Genomic DNA, 24,043 nt, shown 5'->3' on the forward strand with positions numbered 1-24,043 from the left:
AGTCACTATTAGTAATAGCGATTTTAGGCATCTGTTACTTTACATATCTGGGGTTGAGGAATCTAAACAAACTGCAGAGGTACCAGAGCAAAATTTCATATCTGGGGTTGTGGTAGATAGTAGTAGTGCCAAGGAGAACCAAGAAGCTGCATTGCACACTGAGAATAAACCCGTGAATCCTGAAGTTACTTTACATGAACCTGAAAAAAAGGTTGGTTTGGAAGAAGTTGTGACAGATGGCAATTTTGCAGAGAAGAACGAAGGTACTACAGTGCACACTGAGAATAAACGGGAACTGTCGCTGTTACTAACAGCGACTTAACCATTGACCAGTCAAAGCCTTATTTCGCTGTTAGTAACAGCGACGTATAGCTTGACTAAAATTTTGACCATTTCTTTATACTCGCTGTTAATAGTAGCGATTACATACCGAGCCTAGCTTTGGGGTCAAAGACGCTTATTTTGGGAATAAAGTTTGGCCGAAGCTTATTTTTGATTAAAGTTATTAAAAAATCTTATTTTTTTCAAATTTTCGAAATAGATGGCATACAATGATAAAATCAATGAAGGAAGTAGAGACCGGGCTGCCCAAAAATGACTAGAAAGCAAATTTAAGCCCATTGAGACCAAAGGGTCTGTTGAGATAAGGGCTCAAATTTAGGAAGCCCAATAAGAGGGAGCCCACTTAGCATAAGGATTAGTTAATGGATTAATAATTGAGGGTTGTTTCATCTCAGCCATCATGTAAATAATTAATGTAATTTTCTACATACGGCTCGCCGAAGCTTCCGTTTTTCCAACGGAAGATAGAGAGAGCGATAAGAGAAAAATGTGTGTGGTCCAAGGTCTGCAACAAAGAACAACTCATGAGGACGAGGACATGTCAAAGATGTGCTGGAGTCGAACAACTCGTGAAGGGCGGCGGCAACAAATGGGTTGCAAGGAAGATGACGTTTTTCAATAGCCGCCGAGAGAGGAAAAAATTTAGGGTTAGGAATTAAAACCTAAGCTCATGATATCATAATAGAATATTTGGCTTCTAAGTTAATTCTCATAAATGAAAATATACATATATACAATGTTTAATCTAAACTTGGGTTAGTAAGGTAAATTTACAAACAAGATAAAACATTTACATATTTATATCTATTATTATGGATTTGACATTGCCTACTTACTACTTTTCGTGTAAGATACTGTTCTCACTGCATCCTCTAACACTTTGTGCATGTCTATTATAGAAAAGTTAAGCTCTGAATTTTCCAAGAAGGATCTGGGGTCTCTAGGTTACTTTTTGAGGATTGTAGTTACCATGAACACAAAAGGTCTCTTCCTTTCTCAAACTAAGTATGCTACTGAAATTCTTGAACGTGACGACATGTCTAGTTGCAAGTCTACCCCTACTCTTGTGGCTACCACTAGCAACCTTAGTGCTAATTCTGGTGCTCCTTATAAGAACCTCACATTGTATATATGCTTGACCGGTGCTCTTCAGTATCGCATATTCACCATGCTCCGAGAGTTGAACATATGGTTGCTCTTAAAGGCATTCTTCGGTACCTCAAAGATACTCTTGATCATGGTCTTTAGTTGTATAGGTCTCCCATTCTTCCTTACTATCTTATACAGCTGCTAATTAGGGTGGTAATTGTCCTAAAACTCATCGCTCCACTACCAGTGATTATTGTGTTTTTCTTGAGAATGATCTAATCTCTTGGTCCTCCAAACGGAGACCCACTGCACCTAGTCTAAGTTTAGTGATAAAGTAGAGTATCGCGGTGTTGATAATGTTGTTTTTGAGACATGTTGGCTTCGTAATTTATTTCTTGAGTTGTGTTACCCTATTACAAAGGCCACCTTGGTTTATCTTTGATAATGTGAGTGTTGTTTATCTTTATGGCAACCCTGTTCACACCAACGCACCAAACATATATGAATACTCATTTTTTCGAGAAAAGGTGAAAAGGGTGAAGTTCGTATTCTTCATATTCCTTCCCGGTATCATATTGCAGATACTTTTACTAAGGGACTTCCTAAGATTTAATTGGAGGATTTTCGAGCTAGTCTAAGCGTATGTAAACCTTCCAATTTGATTGTGGGGATGTGATAGTAGATTAAAATATGTAATATTTTATCTTGTTCGTAAATTTACCTTACTAACCCTAGGTTTATATATATATATATATATATATATATATATATATATATATATATATATATATATATATATATATATATATATATATATATATATATATATATATATTACTTGCACATGATGGTGGTGTACCAACAAATTTATTTAAATCAAAATCAAAAGTGTGAGAATCAAATATCTAATATAATTACACTTTTTTTATATAATTTCTATGTTGTCTAAATCTTGCACCTTCAACATTTTACTTTATGCCAAATCTTTGGTTGATTGCGCATGTACCAACATAAAACTATATTTCAACTTGCGTAGTTGATTATTACATTATATGTGATGTTATCATAAACCAACTAATTAAATTAGTACTTTTAATACTCTTTTTCCCTGATTTACTGCTTAGACGACACTCGTAAACCTTTTTGAATGACATCAAACATAGGATTAGCTAGCTAATATGTACGCACCAATTATCATATTTAATTATTTAATTATATTGGTGTTTGAATTTTCTTTAAATTCCTTTACTCCTATATTATTAATTATATCTTTTATTGTTGGGCTTTTGATAATAATCAAAGGACACCCTTTTGTTATATAAAATTTGTTCACATTCGTACGATGAAACCATACAATGGAGAAGTAATAATTTTTTGTACATTCGCATCAAATTAAATTATTTATTATTGTCATTAACTTTATATATTATTACTATTATTATTATTATTTAAGAAAAGTTGGAAGGAAATGGTCAATGAAATGGAATGTTTCAGAGTAGGATGGTACAGTCAAATTTTATTGTGCTTTGGGATAAAGGTGCTTATTCGGTTTATGGGGTTAATTTTAGGTTTGATGTTTTGGATCGATTTAAAATCAACTCATGTATCGATATTGATTTTCATATAATTTTAAATTCATTTTAAAATCGGGTCAAGTCAGTTTAGTTATAAAGTCTGACAAATATGAAGTTATGGGGTTTGTTTTGAACTCCTCTATTCGGGAGTAAGGGTAGATAATTTCTACACACATGGGGAGAGAGAATTAAGCTATTTTGTAACACAAATTTTTGTGAGAGACAGTTTCTTTGAGAGATCATCTCTAGCTAATTAGGCCGGCCCATTATATATTTTTTAGATATTGGAAATAAGCATTAAGAATACGATAAGTAAGCATTAAGGATAATGTAAGTAGGCATTAAGAATACAGTAAGTAGGCATTAATCTTTAATGAACCGGGGTTAAGAAACGTCTCTCAAAGAGACGGTCTCTCAAGAGATTAGCTGATTTTGTAAATCTTCCGAACTAAACCTCTATTATAAGCGTAAACGAAAAAGCCTTCAATTATTAAACTAATTTAATTCTAATTTTTTTTGGTATTGAACACTTTTGATACGTCCCGATGGGCAGTTTGTGTTTGCATGAAGCACTTGAAAGTCATGAATCGATGAGCTTGACCTTTGCAATAACCAAAAGAATTTAATTAACATTAGATAGAATATATTTAGAAATTTGAGCTAATCTATAATATTTTTTTAAATAAAGAGGAAAAAATTATTATTTTTATATTTTCCTTTATTAATAAAAAATTAATATTAGAAAAAGTTACTTTTGCTTAACCTAAGTTAATTATCATAACATATCAAAAAAAGGTTAATTATCATAATCATTGGGACCATACCATACCTCCTATGTTAGAGAAGATATTAATTTTAATTCAACTATTACATTAGTGCATACAATATAGGATTATGAATCTATAATTAAGATGTGGAACAAGAATAATATATGCTTCTAAAACATGGGTTATTTAAAGAAAAAGACGTCATAAATGTTCATATAAAAAAAATTGTAAAATTTTATTAAAAAAATAATATGTGATTCTTACATAAATGAAACATCGTACTCGAACACATAAGAGTATAAGTGAGCTTTTACCAGCAAATAGTTTTTTTTTTCAGTAGTTTATCGTCCAACCATTAATTTAAAATCGAAGGACTCAGGTGCTTAAATTTTAAATATTTTTTAAACACTATGTCCAAATGTAGTTATTTATGGAGTTGAATGAGTGGAATTTGATAGGCGATGTTAGGGAGTAATTAAGGGCATCTCTCTAAGTCTCTATTGTTAGCTGGCTGATTGGTGTAATGTCAAGTATGGTAATGTGCCCAATCACAGCTGACAGGGATTTACCAAAAATAGTGTCAAAAATCAATCACAAAGTAGAAAGAAACTTTTTTAAAAGATGCCATAAAACTAAATTCCCGAATGTGCACCAGCTGACAAGGAGTACATTGTTTGGTTTCTGCCAGCCAAACATGACTTCTACATATTTACAATTAATATTTAATTAATGATTAATTACTAATTCCTTAATTGATAAAATGACTAATATTTTATTTGATTTTAAGTGATGGGGTATGGTAGAGTCATTACTTGATTCTCAAAAGGTAGGTTATATTTTATTTTTAGTCTTTTTAATGAGTAAATTTTTTTTAAAAAAAGAAAGAATTATATGAAATCAAACTTAAAATTTTATTTGAAAGAAATTGTATTTATTTCAATTGAAATAAGATTTGATTCCTAGTATTAAATTTTTAAGAATAATCAAAAACAAGCTTTAGCTTTGAGTATCAAAGTTATTTATTTTAAACTAAAACAAAACAAATTTATTTTAATAAAGTAAAACGTTGATTGTTATATTCTTTTTTTTTTTTTTTGTCAACTTTAGAACTTTTCTACTTTAGAAGAGAGAATTGTAAATAAGATTTTTACGACATGTATCAAAGATAAAATATACTTGTGTGAAATCTTATTAGATTCGTTTTGATATATAATTTTTTACACACTTTTCATATTTTTTTGTAATACATATTTAGACATATTGAGATTTAAAATTTACTTTTAAAGCAGTGTAAAAAGTAAAGTGAACAAATAAGAGTTGATTTTGGAAAAATGGTATTCGCTCCAAATAAATTAAAATTTGATTTTCAGTTTTTAATTTTTAAAAATAATTAGAAACTAGCTTTAACTTTGAGTATCAAATTTATTTATTTTAAAGTAAAACAAAACAAATTTATTTTAATGAAGTAAAATGTTAGGTTGTTAATATACTCTTTACTTTTTCTTTTATTTGTCAACTTTAGAATTTTTCCACTTTAAAAGGGAGACTTGTAAGTAAGATTTTTAAGGCATGTATTAAATATAAAATATACTCATTTCAGATCTTGTTAGATTTGTCTAGTTGTAAAATTTTTTTTATCACGCACTTTTTATAATTTTTTATAATGCATATTTAGAAATATTCAAATTAATATTTACTTTAAAAACAATGAAAACAATAAATTGGACAAAAGAAATTAGGAAAATTTGCTCAAAATAATTCCAACTATCACCCGTTAGCCGGAAATAATTCCAACTATTGATTATTTTTAAATAATTCCAACTTTGACCTGAATTTGTTTATGTCATACCCTACAACTAGATAACCTGGGGTAGGAGGTTACCTTCATTTAAAAAAACTTTTAAATTAATAAAGGAAAAAAAAGATAAAACACTTAACACCCCAACCCTCTCCACCACCAACCATCAGCCAGCCTCCCCCAGCCATGTCAGCAACAATTGCCAACAACATCGACCACCTTACTCGAACCTCAATCGATCCCCATCATTGACCCTCCTCTCCCCCCAATCTCCTACCAGTAAAGGAAAAAAGAAAAAGCAATCATCACCCAAGCGACCACCATCTTCGCGCGGCCTGCAAACACAACAGCATCCCATTCGACCACCATCTACGTCGGCCATCCTTCAAATTTTATCACCACCAAAATCCAGCACCCACCTCCGTCTGCACTACCATAGTCTTAATTGATAAATCACCTCAAACACCACCTCAACCCCAAAATAGATTGAAATTTACTGCCATACATCCAAAAACTATGCAGCGGAACTATGGATCATACAGGGAGTCACATGGCTCCATACAAAAGAATTATACAACCCCAAAAGGAAAATTTACAAGTAAAATGTAAAAGCTACAAAGCATTAGGCAACTTGTATAACAATTGCTACGATCGTACTCCACTCTTTCCCCCAATGCAATGCAAAAGAAGCGTTATACATGTTATGTCAAATTATGATCCTCCTGGTGCTCAGCATAATGACCATAACCAAATGTCTCATAGCAGGCTAGGTTGCACTAAAACGGACACGGTCACGACACGGGTACGGGAAAACGCCAACTTAAAAATGGCGGACACAGGGATACGAAAATGGTAATATAATAAATATATCAAATTAAAGATAATTTTACAATCTTTCATTTGATATATATAAATAAACACTTTAAAAACATAAAACTCACATAAAATGCAAATAAGTACCAAATAAATAACATGAGTGTTTAAAAATAATCATACAAACCAAATCAAAGAAAACCAAATAAATAGGTAAATTTAAGTTTGATCATCACACATCATCCATATGACATCCATCATCATCCTCCGCTACAATTATGATTTCAATTTTTTTATTTTTATTTTTTTTTAAAAAAAAACGTGTCCTTGACTGCTTGCCGTGTCCCTTGCTGTGTCCCTTCCGTGTCCTTGCCGTGTCCGCGTGTCCGAAAAAATATTAAAATATTGGAAACTTCATTTGACGTGTCGGACACGGATTTTCGCGTGTCCGTCGCGTGTCCGTGTCCGACACGTGTCCGACACGGGACACGCCAATCCAGAGACGTGTCCGTGTATTCCAGATAGCAGGAACATCATAGAAAGTCATAAACAAACAACAACAAACACATACACATCAGTAATCAATGAACTTATAATAATTAGAATCATAGAACAAGGGGATAAACAACGACATAGCACAGCAATAACGAATCTACTCATTTGTCTAAACACTTCTATTTACTCAAATTTCTCTTTCAAACTACTAATCCCTCGAAGTATATTCAGAAGTAATGGATCTTTTCTCTATTTATGGCATAGTGACACGGCCAAGGGCATTATCGGCCACACGACACCCATGGCAAAGTATGAGCTCATACCCCCTCCAGCTGACCCTCTTGGGACCTACCTTTAGGAAAAACTAACACACTGGGATACCAATCCAGTGAAGAGGCCACCATATTGGGGTTTGCAAGGCCCGCATGGTAACACCTCGATCAAGGGGCGGTATCGGCCACCCAGCGCCCAATAACAAAAGTATGCTCATACCCCCCTTACGGTGATCCCGTCGGATCTCACCTAGGGGACTACTAAATCAACTGGACATAAATCCAGTTGAGTCATGCCGACTAATCAAATTCAAGGCTCAATAATAAGGAATCACTTCGATACCATATACAACCATAGAGCGTTCTCTACTATTTAAGAATTTGTTCTCATAGTCTCCTAATGCTTTCATTCTACTTGCCTATACCATTATTATGACTATCCGATACCATAGTTTACTTTTCAGTGCTCGATAATTCTAATACGATGCATATAACCACGAAATATTGATAATACTTTGAAACAATGAATATGATAGTTAGTTACTAAGTGTACGTACCTGTAAGCGTCACTGCATGATCAAAAGTCACAAAATCACCCAACTAAGGTTCTACTTTGCTCTTATGAAATGGGCACCTATATAAGTTATGAGTAGAAGTAATAAGTCCACTTATCTACTTTGTCATACCAACTAAATGTCAAAGTAACCACTATCATCCATATAAGATAAGTTTCTAATTACTTCAACATACACACATCTCATTCACTAATGTGATAAAAAAAATAAAATAAAATAAAAAGAATTATGTGAATCGTTCCATTACATCAACTAAATTTGAGTCACAACAATATACGTTACCATTAAATAAAATAACGCGTCACACTTAAATCTTACGGTGTTAATATAGCACTAATGTGACAATAATGACAATTCTTAAGGTTATCGAGTCGCAACATCATTTATTACATTCTCCGAAGTTAGAAATAACTATAATCAAACACCATAACAAGTAACTTTTTCGCAACTTTTAGCAATAAATTGACATTATGCTCATAGATTTACTAAAACTATTTATTTATAACTTTAATAACCTAACAAGGGTACTTGTAATTAACACTAACAATTGTTTTTGCTTCAACAAGGTCAATTACAATTACAATGCCTAATAAAACTCTCACATTCAATACAAATAGAGTTGTTCTAGTAATACAACACCATCAAAAATAGCACCCAACTATTAATTTCATTCATATTTCAAAAACCTAATTCATAAGTACATTCAAATCATCAATCCAATTCTTACCCATAACAAAATTCAAAGAAAATAATACAAAATTTAACACTTTTCATTCATATTTCAAAAACCTAATTCATAAGTACATTCAAATCATCAATCCAATTCTTACCCATAACAAGATTTAATAAAGAATGACAAAAATCACTACAAAACTCATCAACTAAAATAAGATTCTAATTAGAACAATGATAAAAAAAAATAAAAAAATAAAAAAATAAAAAAATAAAAAATAAAAAAATAAAAAAATAAAAAATAAAAAAAAACCAAAACAAAAAAGAAAATCAAATAAGGGAGGAAGATGGCTTACAAGGGTGGACTATAAAAAATCGAGAAGAGACAAGGAGTGTTTGATGTGGTGGCGGTGACACGCAGGGCAGGGAGGAGTGTCTCACTTAAAAACCCTAACTCATTTTGTTATTTTATATATTTATTTTCTAATTAACTTTCTCACAAAAGCCCACTAAGAAAAAATCACATTTGTTTTGTTCATACACTTTTAATACGATTATAATCATATATTCGAACCTCTTTATTTTAGTACATGCAATTCTATTTTTAAAATAAATGTGTTAATATTTATATTCGTGTATGAAAGAAATTTATTAAAATTAATTCAAATGATTTAATGTATAATTATAAAATCTCGAAAATTTATTTAAAATATTAATTAATAACGTTATAAAAATCTTGGGGTGTTACATGGATGGAGGTCGAAAGGGGAGGGGGTAAGACTCGTTGCATAGGTGGTGAGCTGATGATGTTCGATTGGTGGGAGAGGAGGGTCAATGACGGTGATCGATTGATATTCGAACAAAGTGACCAGTGTTGTTGGCGGTCATTGCTGGCTGGTGGAGGAGGAGGGGCTTAGGGTGTGAAGTGTTTTTTCTTTTCTTTTCCCCTTATTTAGTTTTTTTATTTTTTTTTAAATGAAGGTAACCTGCTATCCCAGGTTACTAAGTCGTAAGGTATACTATAAACAAATTCAGGTGAAAGTTGAGATTATTTAAAAATAATTAATAGTTAGAATTATTTCTGACTAACGAGTGATAGTTGAGATTATTTTGAGCAAATTTTCCAAAAAAGAATGGAGACAAAGTATAACTTTTCTTCCAATGACTTTTTATTTTAATCTATCCTTTTCTGTAATATGTATGATGATTTTCTTCTACTGTAAATAAATTATTTGATCGTTTTTGCAACACCCTAATTACTCGCGGACCCTGTTAATAGGTAATATTTAATTTTGGTAATATTTAATTTTGGAATCCATTAATACTTGAAAAAGTAGAAGTATAAATAATGTAATCTCCTATTGCATATATTAGAATATTGCGTAGCTTTGAGCTTGCTTGAGATTTTACTTCATTAGTGTATACACACAACTCACCTTGGCTCTGGTAACTTCGAAAAGTTTCCTTAATCTAAGGTTAGTGTATACGAAAATAGAAAATTGGTGTAAACACACAAGTACATAAACTCCAAACAGCTCTAGGCTATATCTTAGTCAGTATCATGTAATTAGTAAACTGTAATATAAATGAAGATCACAAACAACTTGAAAGAGAATGTGACTTAAATACGAAAATCTTAGGTTAATTGTTTGTTTTGCTCAACTATACTATTATCTGACAGTTTTTCTAAACATTTTTTCAGGTTCATAATTTCAATCCTACTTTGTCGTAATTTTCTAAGAAAAAAAAAAGAGTTACTCTTGTGAGAAAACATCTCTCGATGAGACACCTTCAACAAGCAATATTATTAGATGAACAATTTAACCCATATATGAGATGCATCTCTCAATGAAACCGTCTTATACAAAGTGAAAAAATAAGGTACCAAATTAAATTAAAATGAAACTTAAATGTATTCACAAACATTAATAACAATTGACACATTAATTTATTTGATAACTTCCGGAAAAAAAAATAAAAATATATCCTCGGCTGGCGTTGTTGGTGCTGGGGTGGTTGTTCCAAAATGGCAACATCATTGTCGGATGGTATGCAGGGCATATTCCACAAACAAAAGAACAGAGGAGTTAGCTTTTCCTTCTTAATACCTCGAAAAACCATTGGGATTACAGGTAAATAATCAGCAAAACTAACCATCTTGGATTGATTAACATAAAGCTCGCACCCTGCAACGCTAAAAACTTGAACAGCACTAACAACAGTAACCTATATCATTCATTCTTTCACACCATCACTGAGATTTCTTTTCCTCTCTGCAAACATAACATAGACAATTGAAGAGTTATCGTTCTTTCCTTCGTTCGACTTCAGACATTTCATACTTTCAATTCTAATCATAACTCATCAAGTAACATGGTAGTACATATTGCTTGATATTAAGATTATTAAGATGCAACATGCTCACATCCTAATAGCTGCATAATCTCAGCCACCATAATCAAAGCATACATCTTTAAGTCCACTGTCCTGTCATTTAACCTAACTTTCTCCAGAGGACTACTTATCCTCTACCTCATAGTAGGCTAGCAGCTATGTAAACTCTTTAACCTAACTACATTTATTACTACATGACAAGAAAGCTTCCTCGTTAAGACCGAATTCATAGATTTGTTATTCTCCATAATCAATTTGAGAAATATATAATACTAAGGTAGCAAAAACGTAAAATTTTTTGTTTCTGAAATTTCATCGACATATTAAGCATCATTGTATTGTTTAAAACCAATATTGTGAGTTCTCAAAAACGTTTGGGCATCTTTTTCAATGATCTTTCATTTGCCTTCTTTTTCCTTCGCCTAATGCATTGGAGTAGCCTCCTTATTATTGACAATTAATCATCCATAGAGTAAAGAGGGCTAAGACGTGAGAGAGATCACCTGATGAAGTTTCCTTCTGTTTGGACCCGATTTTCCCTTTCGCCCCGACTTTCTTTTTGAATGGAACCGTATTTGATTTCCTTCTGGATTCTTCACAAGTTCTACTCAGAAGATCAGCATACTTGTCCAATAATTTCTCTTTGTCATCCACCATGCCCAACAATTCATATGCATCTGCCACTTTCTGCACTATTGACTTCTCTGGAGGTTTACGATCAAAAGCCTCCAGGCTTTTGAAAAGCTTCATGGCAAAAAGTTATAAATTAGGCCAGCAAGATACAACAAGAACAAGACTATGTTTAAGACTATGTTTGGACAAGAATTTAAGAGGGAAAGAAAGGAACGAAAGGAAAAGAGAGGGAAGGAAAGAAAGGATAGGGAATAGTATAGGAAGTTATATTGTTTGTTTCAGAGAAAGGAAAGGAACGGAAAGGAAGGGAGAGGATTAGAGGAAGATAAAAATATCATTTTTCTTTCAAATCTTTATGCTTTTAGGGAGATTTGATCATTAACAAAATAAAGGAACTAAATCCTTTCAAATCCCTTCCTTCCAACTCCCTCCCTTCAAAATTTGTATCCAAACAAAGAAATTACATCCTTTTAGATCCCTCCCCTTTCTATCCCTCCAAACAAGGTGTACATGAAGGTCCTACTAAGGACTGGTGTGTGCCTCTAGGGATATAAAGATTTAGACAGCTGTATTCTGGATAAACAGCAAATTCACCCTAAACAAAAGGCATTCAAGAGAACAAAGAGAAGCCAAATGTAGTGAAATAATTTCCCATACTTTGTAAATAGTTTTAGATACAGTGGGTATAATATGATAACAACATTAATAATGCACTAAAATATCCAAATTCAAAAGCAAGTGTAAATATCTGTGGAAGTAATAGAATTTTTAGATATGTTATCCGACTGAAACTCGCAACAGATTGAAAGTAATTCCACAAGTCGAGAACATCACCCTAAAAAAATGCAGAAAATTACCAAGGACAGCACAGGCTTGTCGACTTAGGCGCCCTGTACTATGTAGCTTATTCCAGGAAAATAACTTTCGGTAAGATCATATAAGTCCATTGTAGTAAATATAAAAGGCCTATAGGTTCAGATAAGCTGACATGAAGGTTAATCACTAATCATGATCAATAAGGTGAATCTTTCTCACACACTCTACTCATTTCAAAGCAAATAAGTTCATATAAGGGTTAAGTTCAGAATAATCAATAAAGTCCAGATAAGGACTAATACATTTGCCTATGTTTAGATAAGTTAAGACACCAAACCAATGCTTTATACCTTTTATTTCTGTTTAGACAATAAATGCTCCTGGAAAGGTTACAATTAGCTAATAAATGATCTTGCTTCGAATGAATGTAGTCATACAGGATGTTATATAACAATTATGATGCACACATTAGCCTTTACAATCTGTTGTACCTCTCTGTATTTATACTTTTGAAGCATAGTATAACATAACTTAAGACTTGTACTTAAGTTAAGTTAATAGAAAAGTTCAGAACTTTTTATGCCTTAAAACGACGAGATAGGGCAAAGAAGATTATATTTTGAAGTTTTACCTGTAGGACATAGCAAATAGTTCCATATTTCAATTAAATGGAATTCCAGTTTGTACCTTACAAATCCTTTTAAGATACCATTACCGTGATTCCACAATCTATAATCATGACTTCTGAGTGACATGACATATCTGTGTACATCTATATCCTAAAGAGCATGGTTTTAGCAGTGCATAGGCAACTCAAAAAGCTTAAGGTTTGTTTGGATGGGAGAGGAAAGGTAGGGAGGGATTTGGAAGGGTACAAATTCCTTTGTTTGGATACAAAATTTGGAGAGGGATTTAAAAGGAAGGGATTAGTTTCCTTAATTTTGTTGATAAAAAAATCTCTCCATAAGTGGAATGATTCGGAAGGAAAATGGATTTGTCCTTCCTCTCCTTTCCTTTCCCTTTTAAAAAGACAAGGGAAAATTTTTTTATCATTCCCTCCATTTCCTTCCCTTTCCTTTCCCTCCCTTCCCGTTCCCTTCTTTTCCTTTCCTTCCAAAGTTCTTATCCAAACATAGTGTGAATGAACCCTCGTTGACCATTTTTCTTATGTGACTTCAGGGAATCTCTCATATTCCCATTATGATTACCACATACATCGATAAATTGTCAAAGGTATGGTGAAGATGGATCTTGCCCCAAGGACTTAAGAACCATTGAAAGCCCATAATCAATTGCTTTCAATTTTTTGGACGAAAAACCTTTAGATCATTTGACACTAATCGTGAAGGACGGGAGGAAATTCGGATGTTACATTATAACTTTGTATGGTTTTAAGGAGTTAAGTCATTTTAAAACGCAAGCGTCGACATTGGAACCACGATCCATGCTTGGCATGTTGATTTGAGAAACCGGCGATGAATCATCCCGCCGTGGTGTGAGATTTTAAAGGCAATGATGCCTTAGATTAGTTTAATGTTTTTATTGTGCTAATTGCTCTATCACATGTTCAAGTTTTAGTAGAGATGCTGCCGAAATTTTCACTCACCTTTTTTAAATTAATATGTAACGTTTATTTAAATTCTTTTTCTTTTCTTTTATGTAACACCAGAATTAACTCCCGTCCTTCACGATTTTCGGTTTCGTAAAAGGGGTCGGAAATTCAAGGGTGTTACATATAAACTACGCAGCGGAAATACAAATGTACAAGGGAGGACACAAGGCCTCATAACAAAACATATACCACCAAAGTTTACAAAAGATAACAAGAGCTACAAAATCGAAAGATAACGGTATGACACAGGTTATGTTTCGCCCTCATCACTTTCTAATTTTTGTCTACAAAACAAGCTTGTAAAATGTCCATTATAACATTAGTTTTTCTTCCATTCCAAGTATATCACAGCAATTATAAAAATGAAACAATCAACGGTTAACAAATGCAAGTAATAGCATCAAATATCTCAATATCAAACAAAATTTCCAGCTGATAAATACTGGATTGTAAACAAAATCCAAATGGCTAACTTGGCAACTTTACTATTTGCAATTTCCAATGGAGTAATTTAAAACACCAATCGTACAGTGATAAATGACAAACATATAGTTGCAGTCCACTGCATGGTTCCATTCCATACCATAAGACTTATGACATTCTTAAGGTCCATACCTTAAACTCCATTACAGGAAAGAAGAGAAATAAGGTTCATGACCCTGGAAGAGCAGTAGCGTCACCTCTATCGGTCGCATGTGGCACAGAAGAGAGGCGAGGCTGTTGATACCATTGACATAGGACAATTGGAGTGCACTTCCCCAAAAGATATCTTAAGGACAGGAGAGCCCCTTGCCCAATGTAAATTCCACGTAAATGTCCCAAACTACCGATGTGGGGTTCACGCATTAACCCTTCATCCGTCTAAGGATTTAAGTCTCATACCTTAACCCCCATTACCATGCAATGGACCATAACAATTGATCACATATTAAATCACACTGAAAGAGGAAGGATGAAAGAGAGAGATAAAAAGGATGTACCTTGACTAGACGATCCAACATATTGTTTCGATGATAGATTGAAATCATGAGATGGCATGCTTGCCATGGCACTGAATGAAGATCATTACCAATCTTTCTCATCCAAAAATTATGAGCTTCCTCGGCTCGGTGGTCCATATCTAAAGCTCGTATCAGCTGCTTGTATGTTCCTATTGTGTTGCCTTGACCTTTGCTTAGCATCCATTTTATTACCTTAAAAGGCCACAACACAGAAAACTTCAAAATAAAAAAGATACCAAATACAATTGCGATATTTTTAACCCATGATAGCACTGACATCAAACACTTGCCTCAGAAACTATCTGAGTCTCATGAAACAAAAAATTTTGCTAGCTAATGATGTTATTTATAAGCAAACAGTTTCTTGCAATGAAAACAAAAGAGACTGTCATCGCCAATGTTACATCAAGTGATATAGGACATAAAAAAGCAAAGCGCAATGACCTCGGTTCATAATATGAGTACAAAAACAGACTATTCCCAAACCTAGTAAAAGAACCACCTAATTCCATGTTCACAATGGTCAAGTGTCTACCATGTGGTATTGCATCCACAAAAGTTCCATAACACTTGATTTTCATGTGAAAATCACCAGTTGATAAGAAAATGCATGCGGAAAATTCTGAACATCACTACATTATTTCATAATAGTGTGATTGTAAACAATAGAATAATTCTGATTTTATGGTTTCACACAATGACACACATAAGCATATCCTTCCATTTCACTCCTCTTCCTCACTTAATATAAGCACACACACACACACAAGGAAATGAAAATATTAGCTAGTACCTGTATAACTCTGTGCCACTGTTGGTTTTTTTCAAGAACCAGCATTACATTCTTGAGTGCAGCGATTGGAAAATCCTGCTCCCAAGCCACCCAAGCGTCAAGTGTGCCATAGATAGCTTCTTTACTATCTTCCAGATCAAAAAGCTGCAAGAACAGCCAAATTCAAAGAGTATAGAAATAAGAGTGATCAATCATATATCTACTCATTGAAACGTAATGTATTCCACAGGAAGTAAAAACACATATGCAGTACACGACATTGAGATATCATGAAATAGTGTGGGTAATCAGAACGTTAAATGAAGCATCGGGTACAATCAATCACAAGGTCCTCACTACAAAGTGGGTGAACTTCAACCGTAACACGATAAAGTGGATAAGTTATAGCAAACAATGGTTTTAAGCCAATCAAATTACTATCTCCATTTGAATCAAGAAACAATCAAGAATGATAGAAAGTAAAATCTAATTGCTAAAACTTGTCCCAGTACTGGAAACAATCAAGAAATATTTAAATTACTATCTCCATCCTTGTCTTCCTTAGGTAAAAAGTAAAAACCCTAAATAAACGATAATTGATTAATCAAATTTACTTTGACAAACATATAACATTCTCAAAAGAAAATATTGCCACGACATTTGTCTTGTCAAGATATGATTAACACCATCAACAACATAAAAATACAGTCTAAAGACCTCTTTGAAATTTAGAAGTGACGGCCGTTGGTCGGGGAAACCAGCACTTTTGGCATAGGAAGACATAAGACAAGGAAAACAAACAACGAAATAAACATCAAACCCTACTTCACAAACACTGACCAACAATGTCCTAGACAGATGTAACAACTAAGCTCCTGTTCTGCTCAATTTACCAAAATTAATTTTCAGTAAAATTTGTTTTAAGCCTTAAAAAATACTTTTGATCAGTGAGTACAAGTTTTAGTTAGTAACAATTAGTTTTATTGTTGTTAAAATCGCGATTTGGATCATAGAATCGTACGATTCTACAACCCAGATCAGACCTAACGACTAGGATCGTTAGTGGAATCAGAATCAAGTGGGATCATTGGTGGGATCGTTAGAATCGGCTATGATCGGCCGGAATCGCGATTCTATGATGATCCCAACAATTCTACTCTCCAAAAAACCTTCGAAGTGGGATCGTTGAATCAGCTAGGATCGACTACAATCAAATGGGATCATTGGCGCAATTGTTAGAATCGGTAGGATAGGCTAGAATCGTTGTTAGGATCGACTAGGATCGTTAGTTCAAAACTACTAATTTGAATTTTTTGCTAGTATCTTTGTTCTTTTTTGCTTACTATGGTTTATTATTATATCCTTGTATGTATATGCTCTAAATATATTATGTGTAGTGTATATGTAACACCCTCAGAATAGGTTGAACTTTTGAAAACACCTTTAATGGAAAACATGAGCCAAAACCTACTCATGGGAGTGTTACCGCCACATCTATTTCTAATAAAATAAATGTAAGGCTTAACGACTAAGAAATAACTTCATAACTTTAAATCCAACAGAGGGTCTTACAACATAAGAAAAGACGGAACGCTATCTATGTCCATATAAAATTTAAACAACTTCAGGTAAAATTTAAACTGAAATACGACTCTAATAAAAGCTATGTTTCTAGGTGATCCTCAGTCCACGATTCCCACGCAATCAATAATCTGCAACATAAGAATGCAAGAAAAAAAACAAGGGAAAAACTCTCAAAATCAGGAAATTGAGTAATTCCAACTCCATCTCGTAAAACGATTAAGTTTGAAAATGATTTAAGAAAATAAAATATAATCAAATTGAAAATAATTTTACAAAATAACATATAGCTGAGTTTAAAAAAAACAATTTGAGAAAACAATATATATAATATCACATAAACCAATTTATTAATTTGATATTTAATAATGGCAAACACATAATCAATTTTTAATTTGAGGGAACGGGAACGCCAGTAGGCCGAGGCTTTACCCCTATACCTACTTCATCAAGAGGTCGTCACCCCAAATAATTCAAGGCCAGCAAAGTAGTCTCAGGGAACCCTAGTGTGCACACCCCTTCTACTTGGATCACAACAAATAGAAGGAAGACCAAACATCGTATCAAGTATCAGAAATAATAATAATTCCTGTCGGCAGCTATACTAACCAAACAGGACAACCGGTTCATCACCCTTATACTTGGATCACAACAAATATAAGAGCTTCATTTCCCTCGTGTTACACTTTACGTGATTTAATATATTTTAATAATTAGTCGCGTACACACAAACATATAATCAAACATACATTATACATTTTATTTTATGATCATAGGTTTTCCCAAGAAAAATATATCTCAAGAATATTCAATTGCAATATTAATATCATAATATTTTTCTCCCAAATTCAATCGCATTTAAAATCATTATTAAAATAATAATATAACTTTCATCAAAATAATAATATTATAAGTATTTCTCTTTCAAATTAAACCGTATCTAATTTCGTTATCAAAATAATAATATAAATTTTATCAAAATAGTAATTATAAATTCAAGTTTGACAAAAATAATAGTAGATATATTTTGAGAATATATAAAACATAATATCATACAAAATAATGTCATATTAAATCATGCATTCTATTTAAACACATTAATTATCACTTAGCACATAATACTAACGGGATAGTCCTAATTAGATGGACATTGAGAATTACCTTGTCACGCGATCCTAGACAACGTACGCTCCTAATAATCTCTGTCTACGAATTCGCTGTCTTTAATATCGAAATTTTGCGTTTTCTTGACTAAATTTTAAGCAATTAGAGGATGAAGGAAGTAGTTTGTAGGAGATAAAGAAAGTGTGAGTAATAATGTGAATGAATTAAGGGTGAATGGTTTAATTTATAGTCGGTAATTGAAGTTAGTTATAAGATTTAGAGGGAGAAGTGGGAAGTTATTTGTTAATGGGGAGTTATTTTATTTTATTTTTTTTTATTTTTAAAATTTCTAAAATTTATTTATTTATTTATTTATTATTATTATTATTATTATTTTTAAAAAAAGACGGATGTTACAGTATATCTTATATATATCTTAAGAAAAAGTATGGGTTCTTAACGCTTTATTATTTTGAAAACGATCAAACAATAAACATAGACATAATACAACTTGTTATTTTTGCAAATTTGTAAGATCGTCCGATCCTACAATCCTGATCCCCACCAGTTGATTTCGATCCTACGTAGAATTCTGATTCTAACAACCTTGGTTATAACTTTCATAACTCTATTGTATTTAATAAATAATTTTTAATGACTGAAATTATTATTAGAACAACAAATAAGGTGAAAAAACAGCACAAAAAAATAACAACATATTCCAAGTTTTTGCAATCCCGTCACACCCAAGATGCACGGTATGAACAGCTACACCTTACATGTAATTCTGCCCCACCAAAAACAAACAAAACTACAGATTACTGATCTTAAGTTCTCAATCTAGTACACATTCTAGTGCAATGCCCAAATTTACATAGGTATTTGTCTTCCATTATGAGAAAAAAAAAAATCTATAAGCGGTATAATCCTCCAACTACTGCTACAAAAAAGAACCATGCCAAATTTTGATGCCATTGGGAACGGATCAGCTGCATGCATCCAAATTCTACTACATGCCGTCATCCACTAACATTATACATAATTAGTTTTATCCATAGCCAACAGGTCTTGTAAGCCCACTTTTCTAACATCATTTTAGTCATATACAACCTCCTCAAAATTTGTGTTCCCAACTCTCCACTTTCCTTGCCGATGCATTTGGTGGTCAACAGTACACTTTGCAAAGCCAAATCAACTACGCCACCTTGATACGTAAATTTTGTGCCCCCCTACCCCCCCCAATGTTTACACAATGAATCTATCCCTTGGAGTATTTCCCATAAATCCATATCTAACATATGCATGGCTACGATCCTTATCAAAGGCTCTCCATTTGGACCAACATAAAAGTGTTAGTTTTTGATAGATGTCTAAAAAATTTGCCTTCAACTATAGAGGTATGATACATCCACAAAACCTGCCCACCACATTCATTTGAGCCACCCAACCTCTCTAAATTTATATGTCCATCCTCTAAAAATCAACCCAAATACTTCAAAGGCTCACCTATAGCTAGCACTAAATGATATAACATGATCCTTCTAGCAAGCTTAGCTTCTACCTTCAAATTAAGCAAAGGCCAACACTAGTTTATTGTTATTTTACTATTTTCATGATTTTTAGTTAAGAATAATTGAGTTTAAGTTTCCATCAAAAAGGGAAAAATAGAGAATGAAAATTGGAAAGGAATAATATGTGAATCCTTTGGCAATCGGCACCATAGTTGAACCAAAGATTATGAGGAGCTCAATCAATTTATTAATTTTCTTCATCTCCTTACCACTACTTAATATCAACCACTAGGGGCAAGCATGTATGATTCAAATTTTTGACTATCAACTTTTTGAAAATTTTCCATATTGTTGGTCCAATATGAAGTGTTGATACTCCAAAAAAACGTCCTAGTAGCTTCTCCTGATTAAGGTTTTGAGTGAATCAAAATTTTGAGCTCTTTCGACCCTAGCCCTCCGCTGTATATGGTATACGATTGATCTTTTGTCCCTTAATTTCGAGTTTTTTCAAAGATCTATAGTTCGTGGTCTCGAATCATAATAGAATATAGTAAAACGACTCATCAAATTATGTGCAATTCTTATTTATGTGCTCAGAAGTTGCATATAATGTTTGTTATCAAGAGTCAATCAAAAACCACCTCTTTGTTGTCACTAACAAGATTATAACACGAGCAAGGTTGCGTATATTTGACCCCCTTAAACCCCACTTAGGTGGGAGCCACTTAAAGGCCTTTGGGTTAATAGAATGTTGGAATATTGTTGAATGAATCTTTTAGCACCTTTTCTAATTTAATTACAAAAAGCTCTATTGCTAGTCAAACAAATAAAGAACAATGTCTAAATATAAACTATCAAACATAAGTACTTGAAGTGACAAACTCAAAATTAGCTCTGACCAAACACTTTACATAGTAAGCTAGATCAATCTCATATTGCATCACCAGAAATAGCCTTCGTCCATTTTACACAGTTAGTTCAACAATAAAGTAACCAATGCTTAAAAGTCATTACTATGACAATATGGGCACTCAAGACCCCACGATAAGAACAATGACCATGTTAAAGACCCTTAAAGAAATTCCAAGCTAGAAAATATTGCAATCCCTCATTAGTGGACAAACAAGGGGGGAGAAGTTCCTATGTTTCCATTAGTTGTAACAACATCCTACTGCCTTTATCTATTACACCAAGTGATAAAATTTGCATCTATGTTGAGCAAATTGAATCGAATAAACTAAGGAAGGAATACATGGAAGCTAATACTAAAAGATAAAAAAAATTGAGAAAGGTGAACCTCAATATGAAGAGAAATATTGTTGCAAGCCTACAACTTCAAATGATTGAGTTTCAACCTCCCAAAACTCATTTATCATCAAAAACAACTGATAAACTAACAAGAAAATTAACTTATAAAACAACCTCACCCAAGTCTAAATTTGATTGGCCTTCACAATCTTTAGACCAATGTGTCATTTGTAGCATTCAAGGTATTGTTTCAGGTAGAGAATACCCATGTTTATAGGCAGTGGCTTCCAAATCATTTTTCTCATAGCAATCTATGTAATCCACATTCCAAAAAAGGTCAAATCTCAAGGCACATCAACTAAACAAATTCCTCAATAAATGATTGCCTAGGGAATATGAGCAATCAGTTGCAATCACTTGCAATCCCAAGCTTAAATTTGCAGTACTAATCATTTTTCAATTGTCTAAAGCCTTAAACTTCTCTGTTTTTGACAAACTAATTGGTTGAATCATGAAAAGCTTATCTTCAACGATGCACTAATTTATCATAATTGATAATTTTAGCTCAACTTAAATGAGTGTCAAATTTTGCCAAATTCTCCACCTGTAGAGTTGTGAGGCTCCTAACAACTCATGTCAAATGACGGCAAGCATGATCTAGTCTAATAACCGATTAAGTGTTTATTAGAGAAAATTAACAACATTTTAACATATTATTCTTTGGAGACTTGACCGATTTTGACACTTAACCGATTAAGTGTCTAATAATCGATTAAGTATTTATTAGAAACAATCTCCAATACCCTCATTTTAACATTAAAGAAAAACCAGTGGCGTCATATAGTTGAGTAGGATGAAATTTAAGGGGTGTCACTCTCCATATGCTCGACTACAATTGGAAATGTGTGAAATGCAAATTGGTAGAAGGACACACTTTAAGGATAATTAACCACACAAGGCAGAAAATGATTTCCCATATTTGTTCCCCATATTAAGCTGAACCACGAACTAGGTAACAATTGCATTATTTATTTCTTTTTTTCACAATCTAGAGTTTCAAACCTGGTGTTCTGCCGGTCACTTCAATAGGCAGTCACTCTTCTACAATAACATCCCAAGGTATAATAATCTAGAATCCTAGTATAATGAGCACTTGTTATAATACTCCGTGTTTCTTCATCTTAGTATCATCAATACAGGTATTTAATACCCTTATAATACAGAAAGTCAGAAAAAATGGACGCGAAAAAAGGTATCTGACAGCACTCCAGAAATGTTAACATTTTTCACCATTTTAGATTTTGGCAACATATTTCCCAAAAGGAACTTCAGGTCTAGTAACTCTATGCCTCTATCACAAAGAATGTTTAAGTTATTGGAAAAGTATAAGAATATTATGAGGAAATAAGAAAACTTTACTACATTTACCATTGAACTTTATGATTCCTACAATTCACTTTACTAGCAATTCACACATATTGCCAATAAAATGCAGTAACGTAGCAAACTTACCGTCTTGATAAGAAATTTGGTCTTCTCTTTCCTTGTAATATGTTGTCCTATAAGAAATTTTTGTTCATTGCCATTTCCCCTCCCATGTTCATTAGATGTCACCTTGTTTCGACCCTAAAAAAGCAAGGCAATAATTTTACAGAAAACAAAGAAATTGCTCAGCGTTTATGCCAAAAATAAAAAAATTATAAAAAAAAAGAAAAAGAAAAAAAAGTGTCCTTTGAAAAATGAGAGATATTGCAATGTACCTCAGCTTGGGGCATTGTACAGAAATATAGTTTCGGGGATTGGCATCTAACCACGCTGATCTCCGAGCTACGACGTAACTAGAAAACCGCGCAAATTTACAATTATAAATATCAAACTCTCCAAAAAGATAAATTGATTACTAATTAGTAATTAGGGATTGTTATACTCTTACCACATGCCGAACCACTGATCGCAACATCATTAATAACAGAAATCGACTTCGAGAAAATCCAGTGAAAGAAATTAGAGGTTCATGAAACAATAGCACATGAAGCAAAAGTACATTAACAGTAAAATTAAGGATCAAGTTTTTTCATTGAGACAGTAGCGAAAGTGGAGAATGGTGGTAAAGAAGGTTGAAAATGGAAATGAAGATGATGGTAGCGGCGGTGCCGCGAAGGAGGAGGATGATGACGGTGGATGGCCAAGAAAACTTCGGGGGCTGGACTGCTAGTGGTCTCTGGTTCTAACCAGGGCAAGAGAAGAACGAATGAAATCAAGGTACAACGGGAAAACATAAATTCGCGTGGTCTCACCGGCGTATGTTCTTATATTGATTGAATAAACCAATTAATATTTTTTTTTTAAAGAATAATCCAATTATTGCATAAATTCTGTGTTTTGCAATCGTCTCCCATTAATTTCACAAGTTGACCAATTATATAGACTCATCTATACAAACAATATTAGAAAAATTGAAAATATAAAACAAATAAGTATTTTTAACAAAAGAAATAAAAAAATATTTTGGGTAAACTTAATTCCAAAAATAAGCGTCTTTATGTCCGAGCCTAAGGTCAGTATGTTCGCAGTTACTAATAGCGAACAAAAAAATTAGTCAAAATTGTTTATTCGCAGTTATTAACTGTGAAGAAAAGAGAGGCAATGTCAGAACGTTAGATGGGACAAAAAAATGAAAATCATGTTTGTTCGCAGTTAGTAATTGACAACAAACGTTGCTTCCCTATTTTGTCTCATCTAACTTTATGACATTGTCTCTCTTTTGTTCGCAGTTAATAACTGCGAACAAACATTTTTGACTTTTTTTGACCAACTTTTTGTTCGCTGTTGATAACTGTGAACATATCTGACCTTAGCCTCGGACATAGAGACGCTTATTTTTGAAATTAAGTTTACCCGAAGCTTATTTTTAATTTCTTTTGTTAAACATAATTATTTGTTTCAAATTTTCAAAAAAATTTGGGTGTTTGCG

The 24,043-nt window shown here is 32.9% G+C and overlaps 1 protein-coding gene across 4 annotated transcripts; it reads right to left on the reverse strand.

The window, feature by feature from the left end:
* Nucleotides 1–10,085: 10,085 nt before the first annotated feature.
* On the reverse strand, nt 10,086–23,433 carry LOC130824632 (pentatricopeptide repeat-containing protein At4g18975, chloroplastic). 4 transcript variants are annotated; one of them, XR_009046749.1, is made up of 8 exons: nt 22,997–23,387; nt 22,830–22,907; nt 22,582–22,695; nt 15,647–15,790; nt 14,833–15,045; nt 11,295–11,535; nt 10,552–10,670; nt 10,086–10,404 (listed from the first exon to the last, which is right to left on the reverse strand). XR_009046749.1 is itself a non-coding variant. In XM_057689709.1 (7 exons), exons 1-7 carry the CDS (start codon nt 23,030–23,032, stop codon nt 10,633–10,635), a joined length of 858 nt encoding a protein of 285 aa, XP_057545692.1. In that variant the 5' UTR covers nt 23,033–23,433; the 3' UTR covers nt 10,088–10,632. The 4 variants fall into 4 exon arrangements, 2 of the variants coding, with proteins under 2 accessions (XP_057545692.1, XP_057545691.1); XR_009046750.1 differs by having other exon boundaries at nt 10,087–10,404; nt 23,003–23,433; XM_057689709.1 differs by having other exon boundaries at nt 10,088–10,670; nt 23,003–23,433.
* Nucleotides 23,434–24,043: the final 610 nt, after the last annotated feature.

The sequence above is a fragment of the Amaranthus tricolor genome, chromosome 9 (genome assembly GCF_026212465.1).
Source record: "Amaranthus tricolor cultivar Red isolate AtriRed21 chromosome 9, ASM2621246v1, whole genome shotgun sequence".
Taxonomy (NCBI): domain Eukaryota; kingdom Viridiplantae; phylum Streptophyta; class Magnoliopsida; order Caryophyllales; family Amaranthaceae; genus Amaranthus; species Amaranthus tricolor.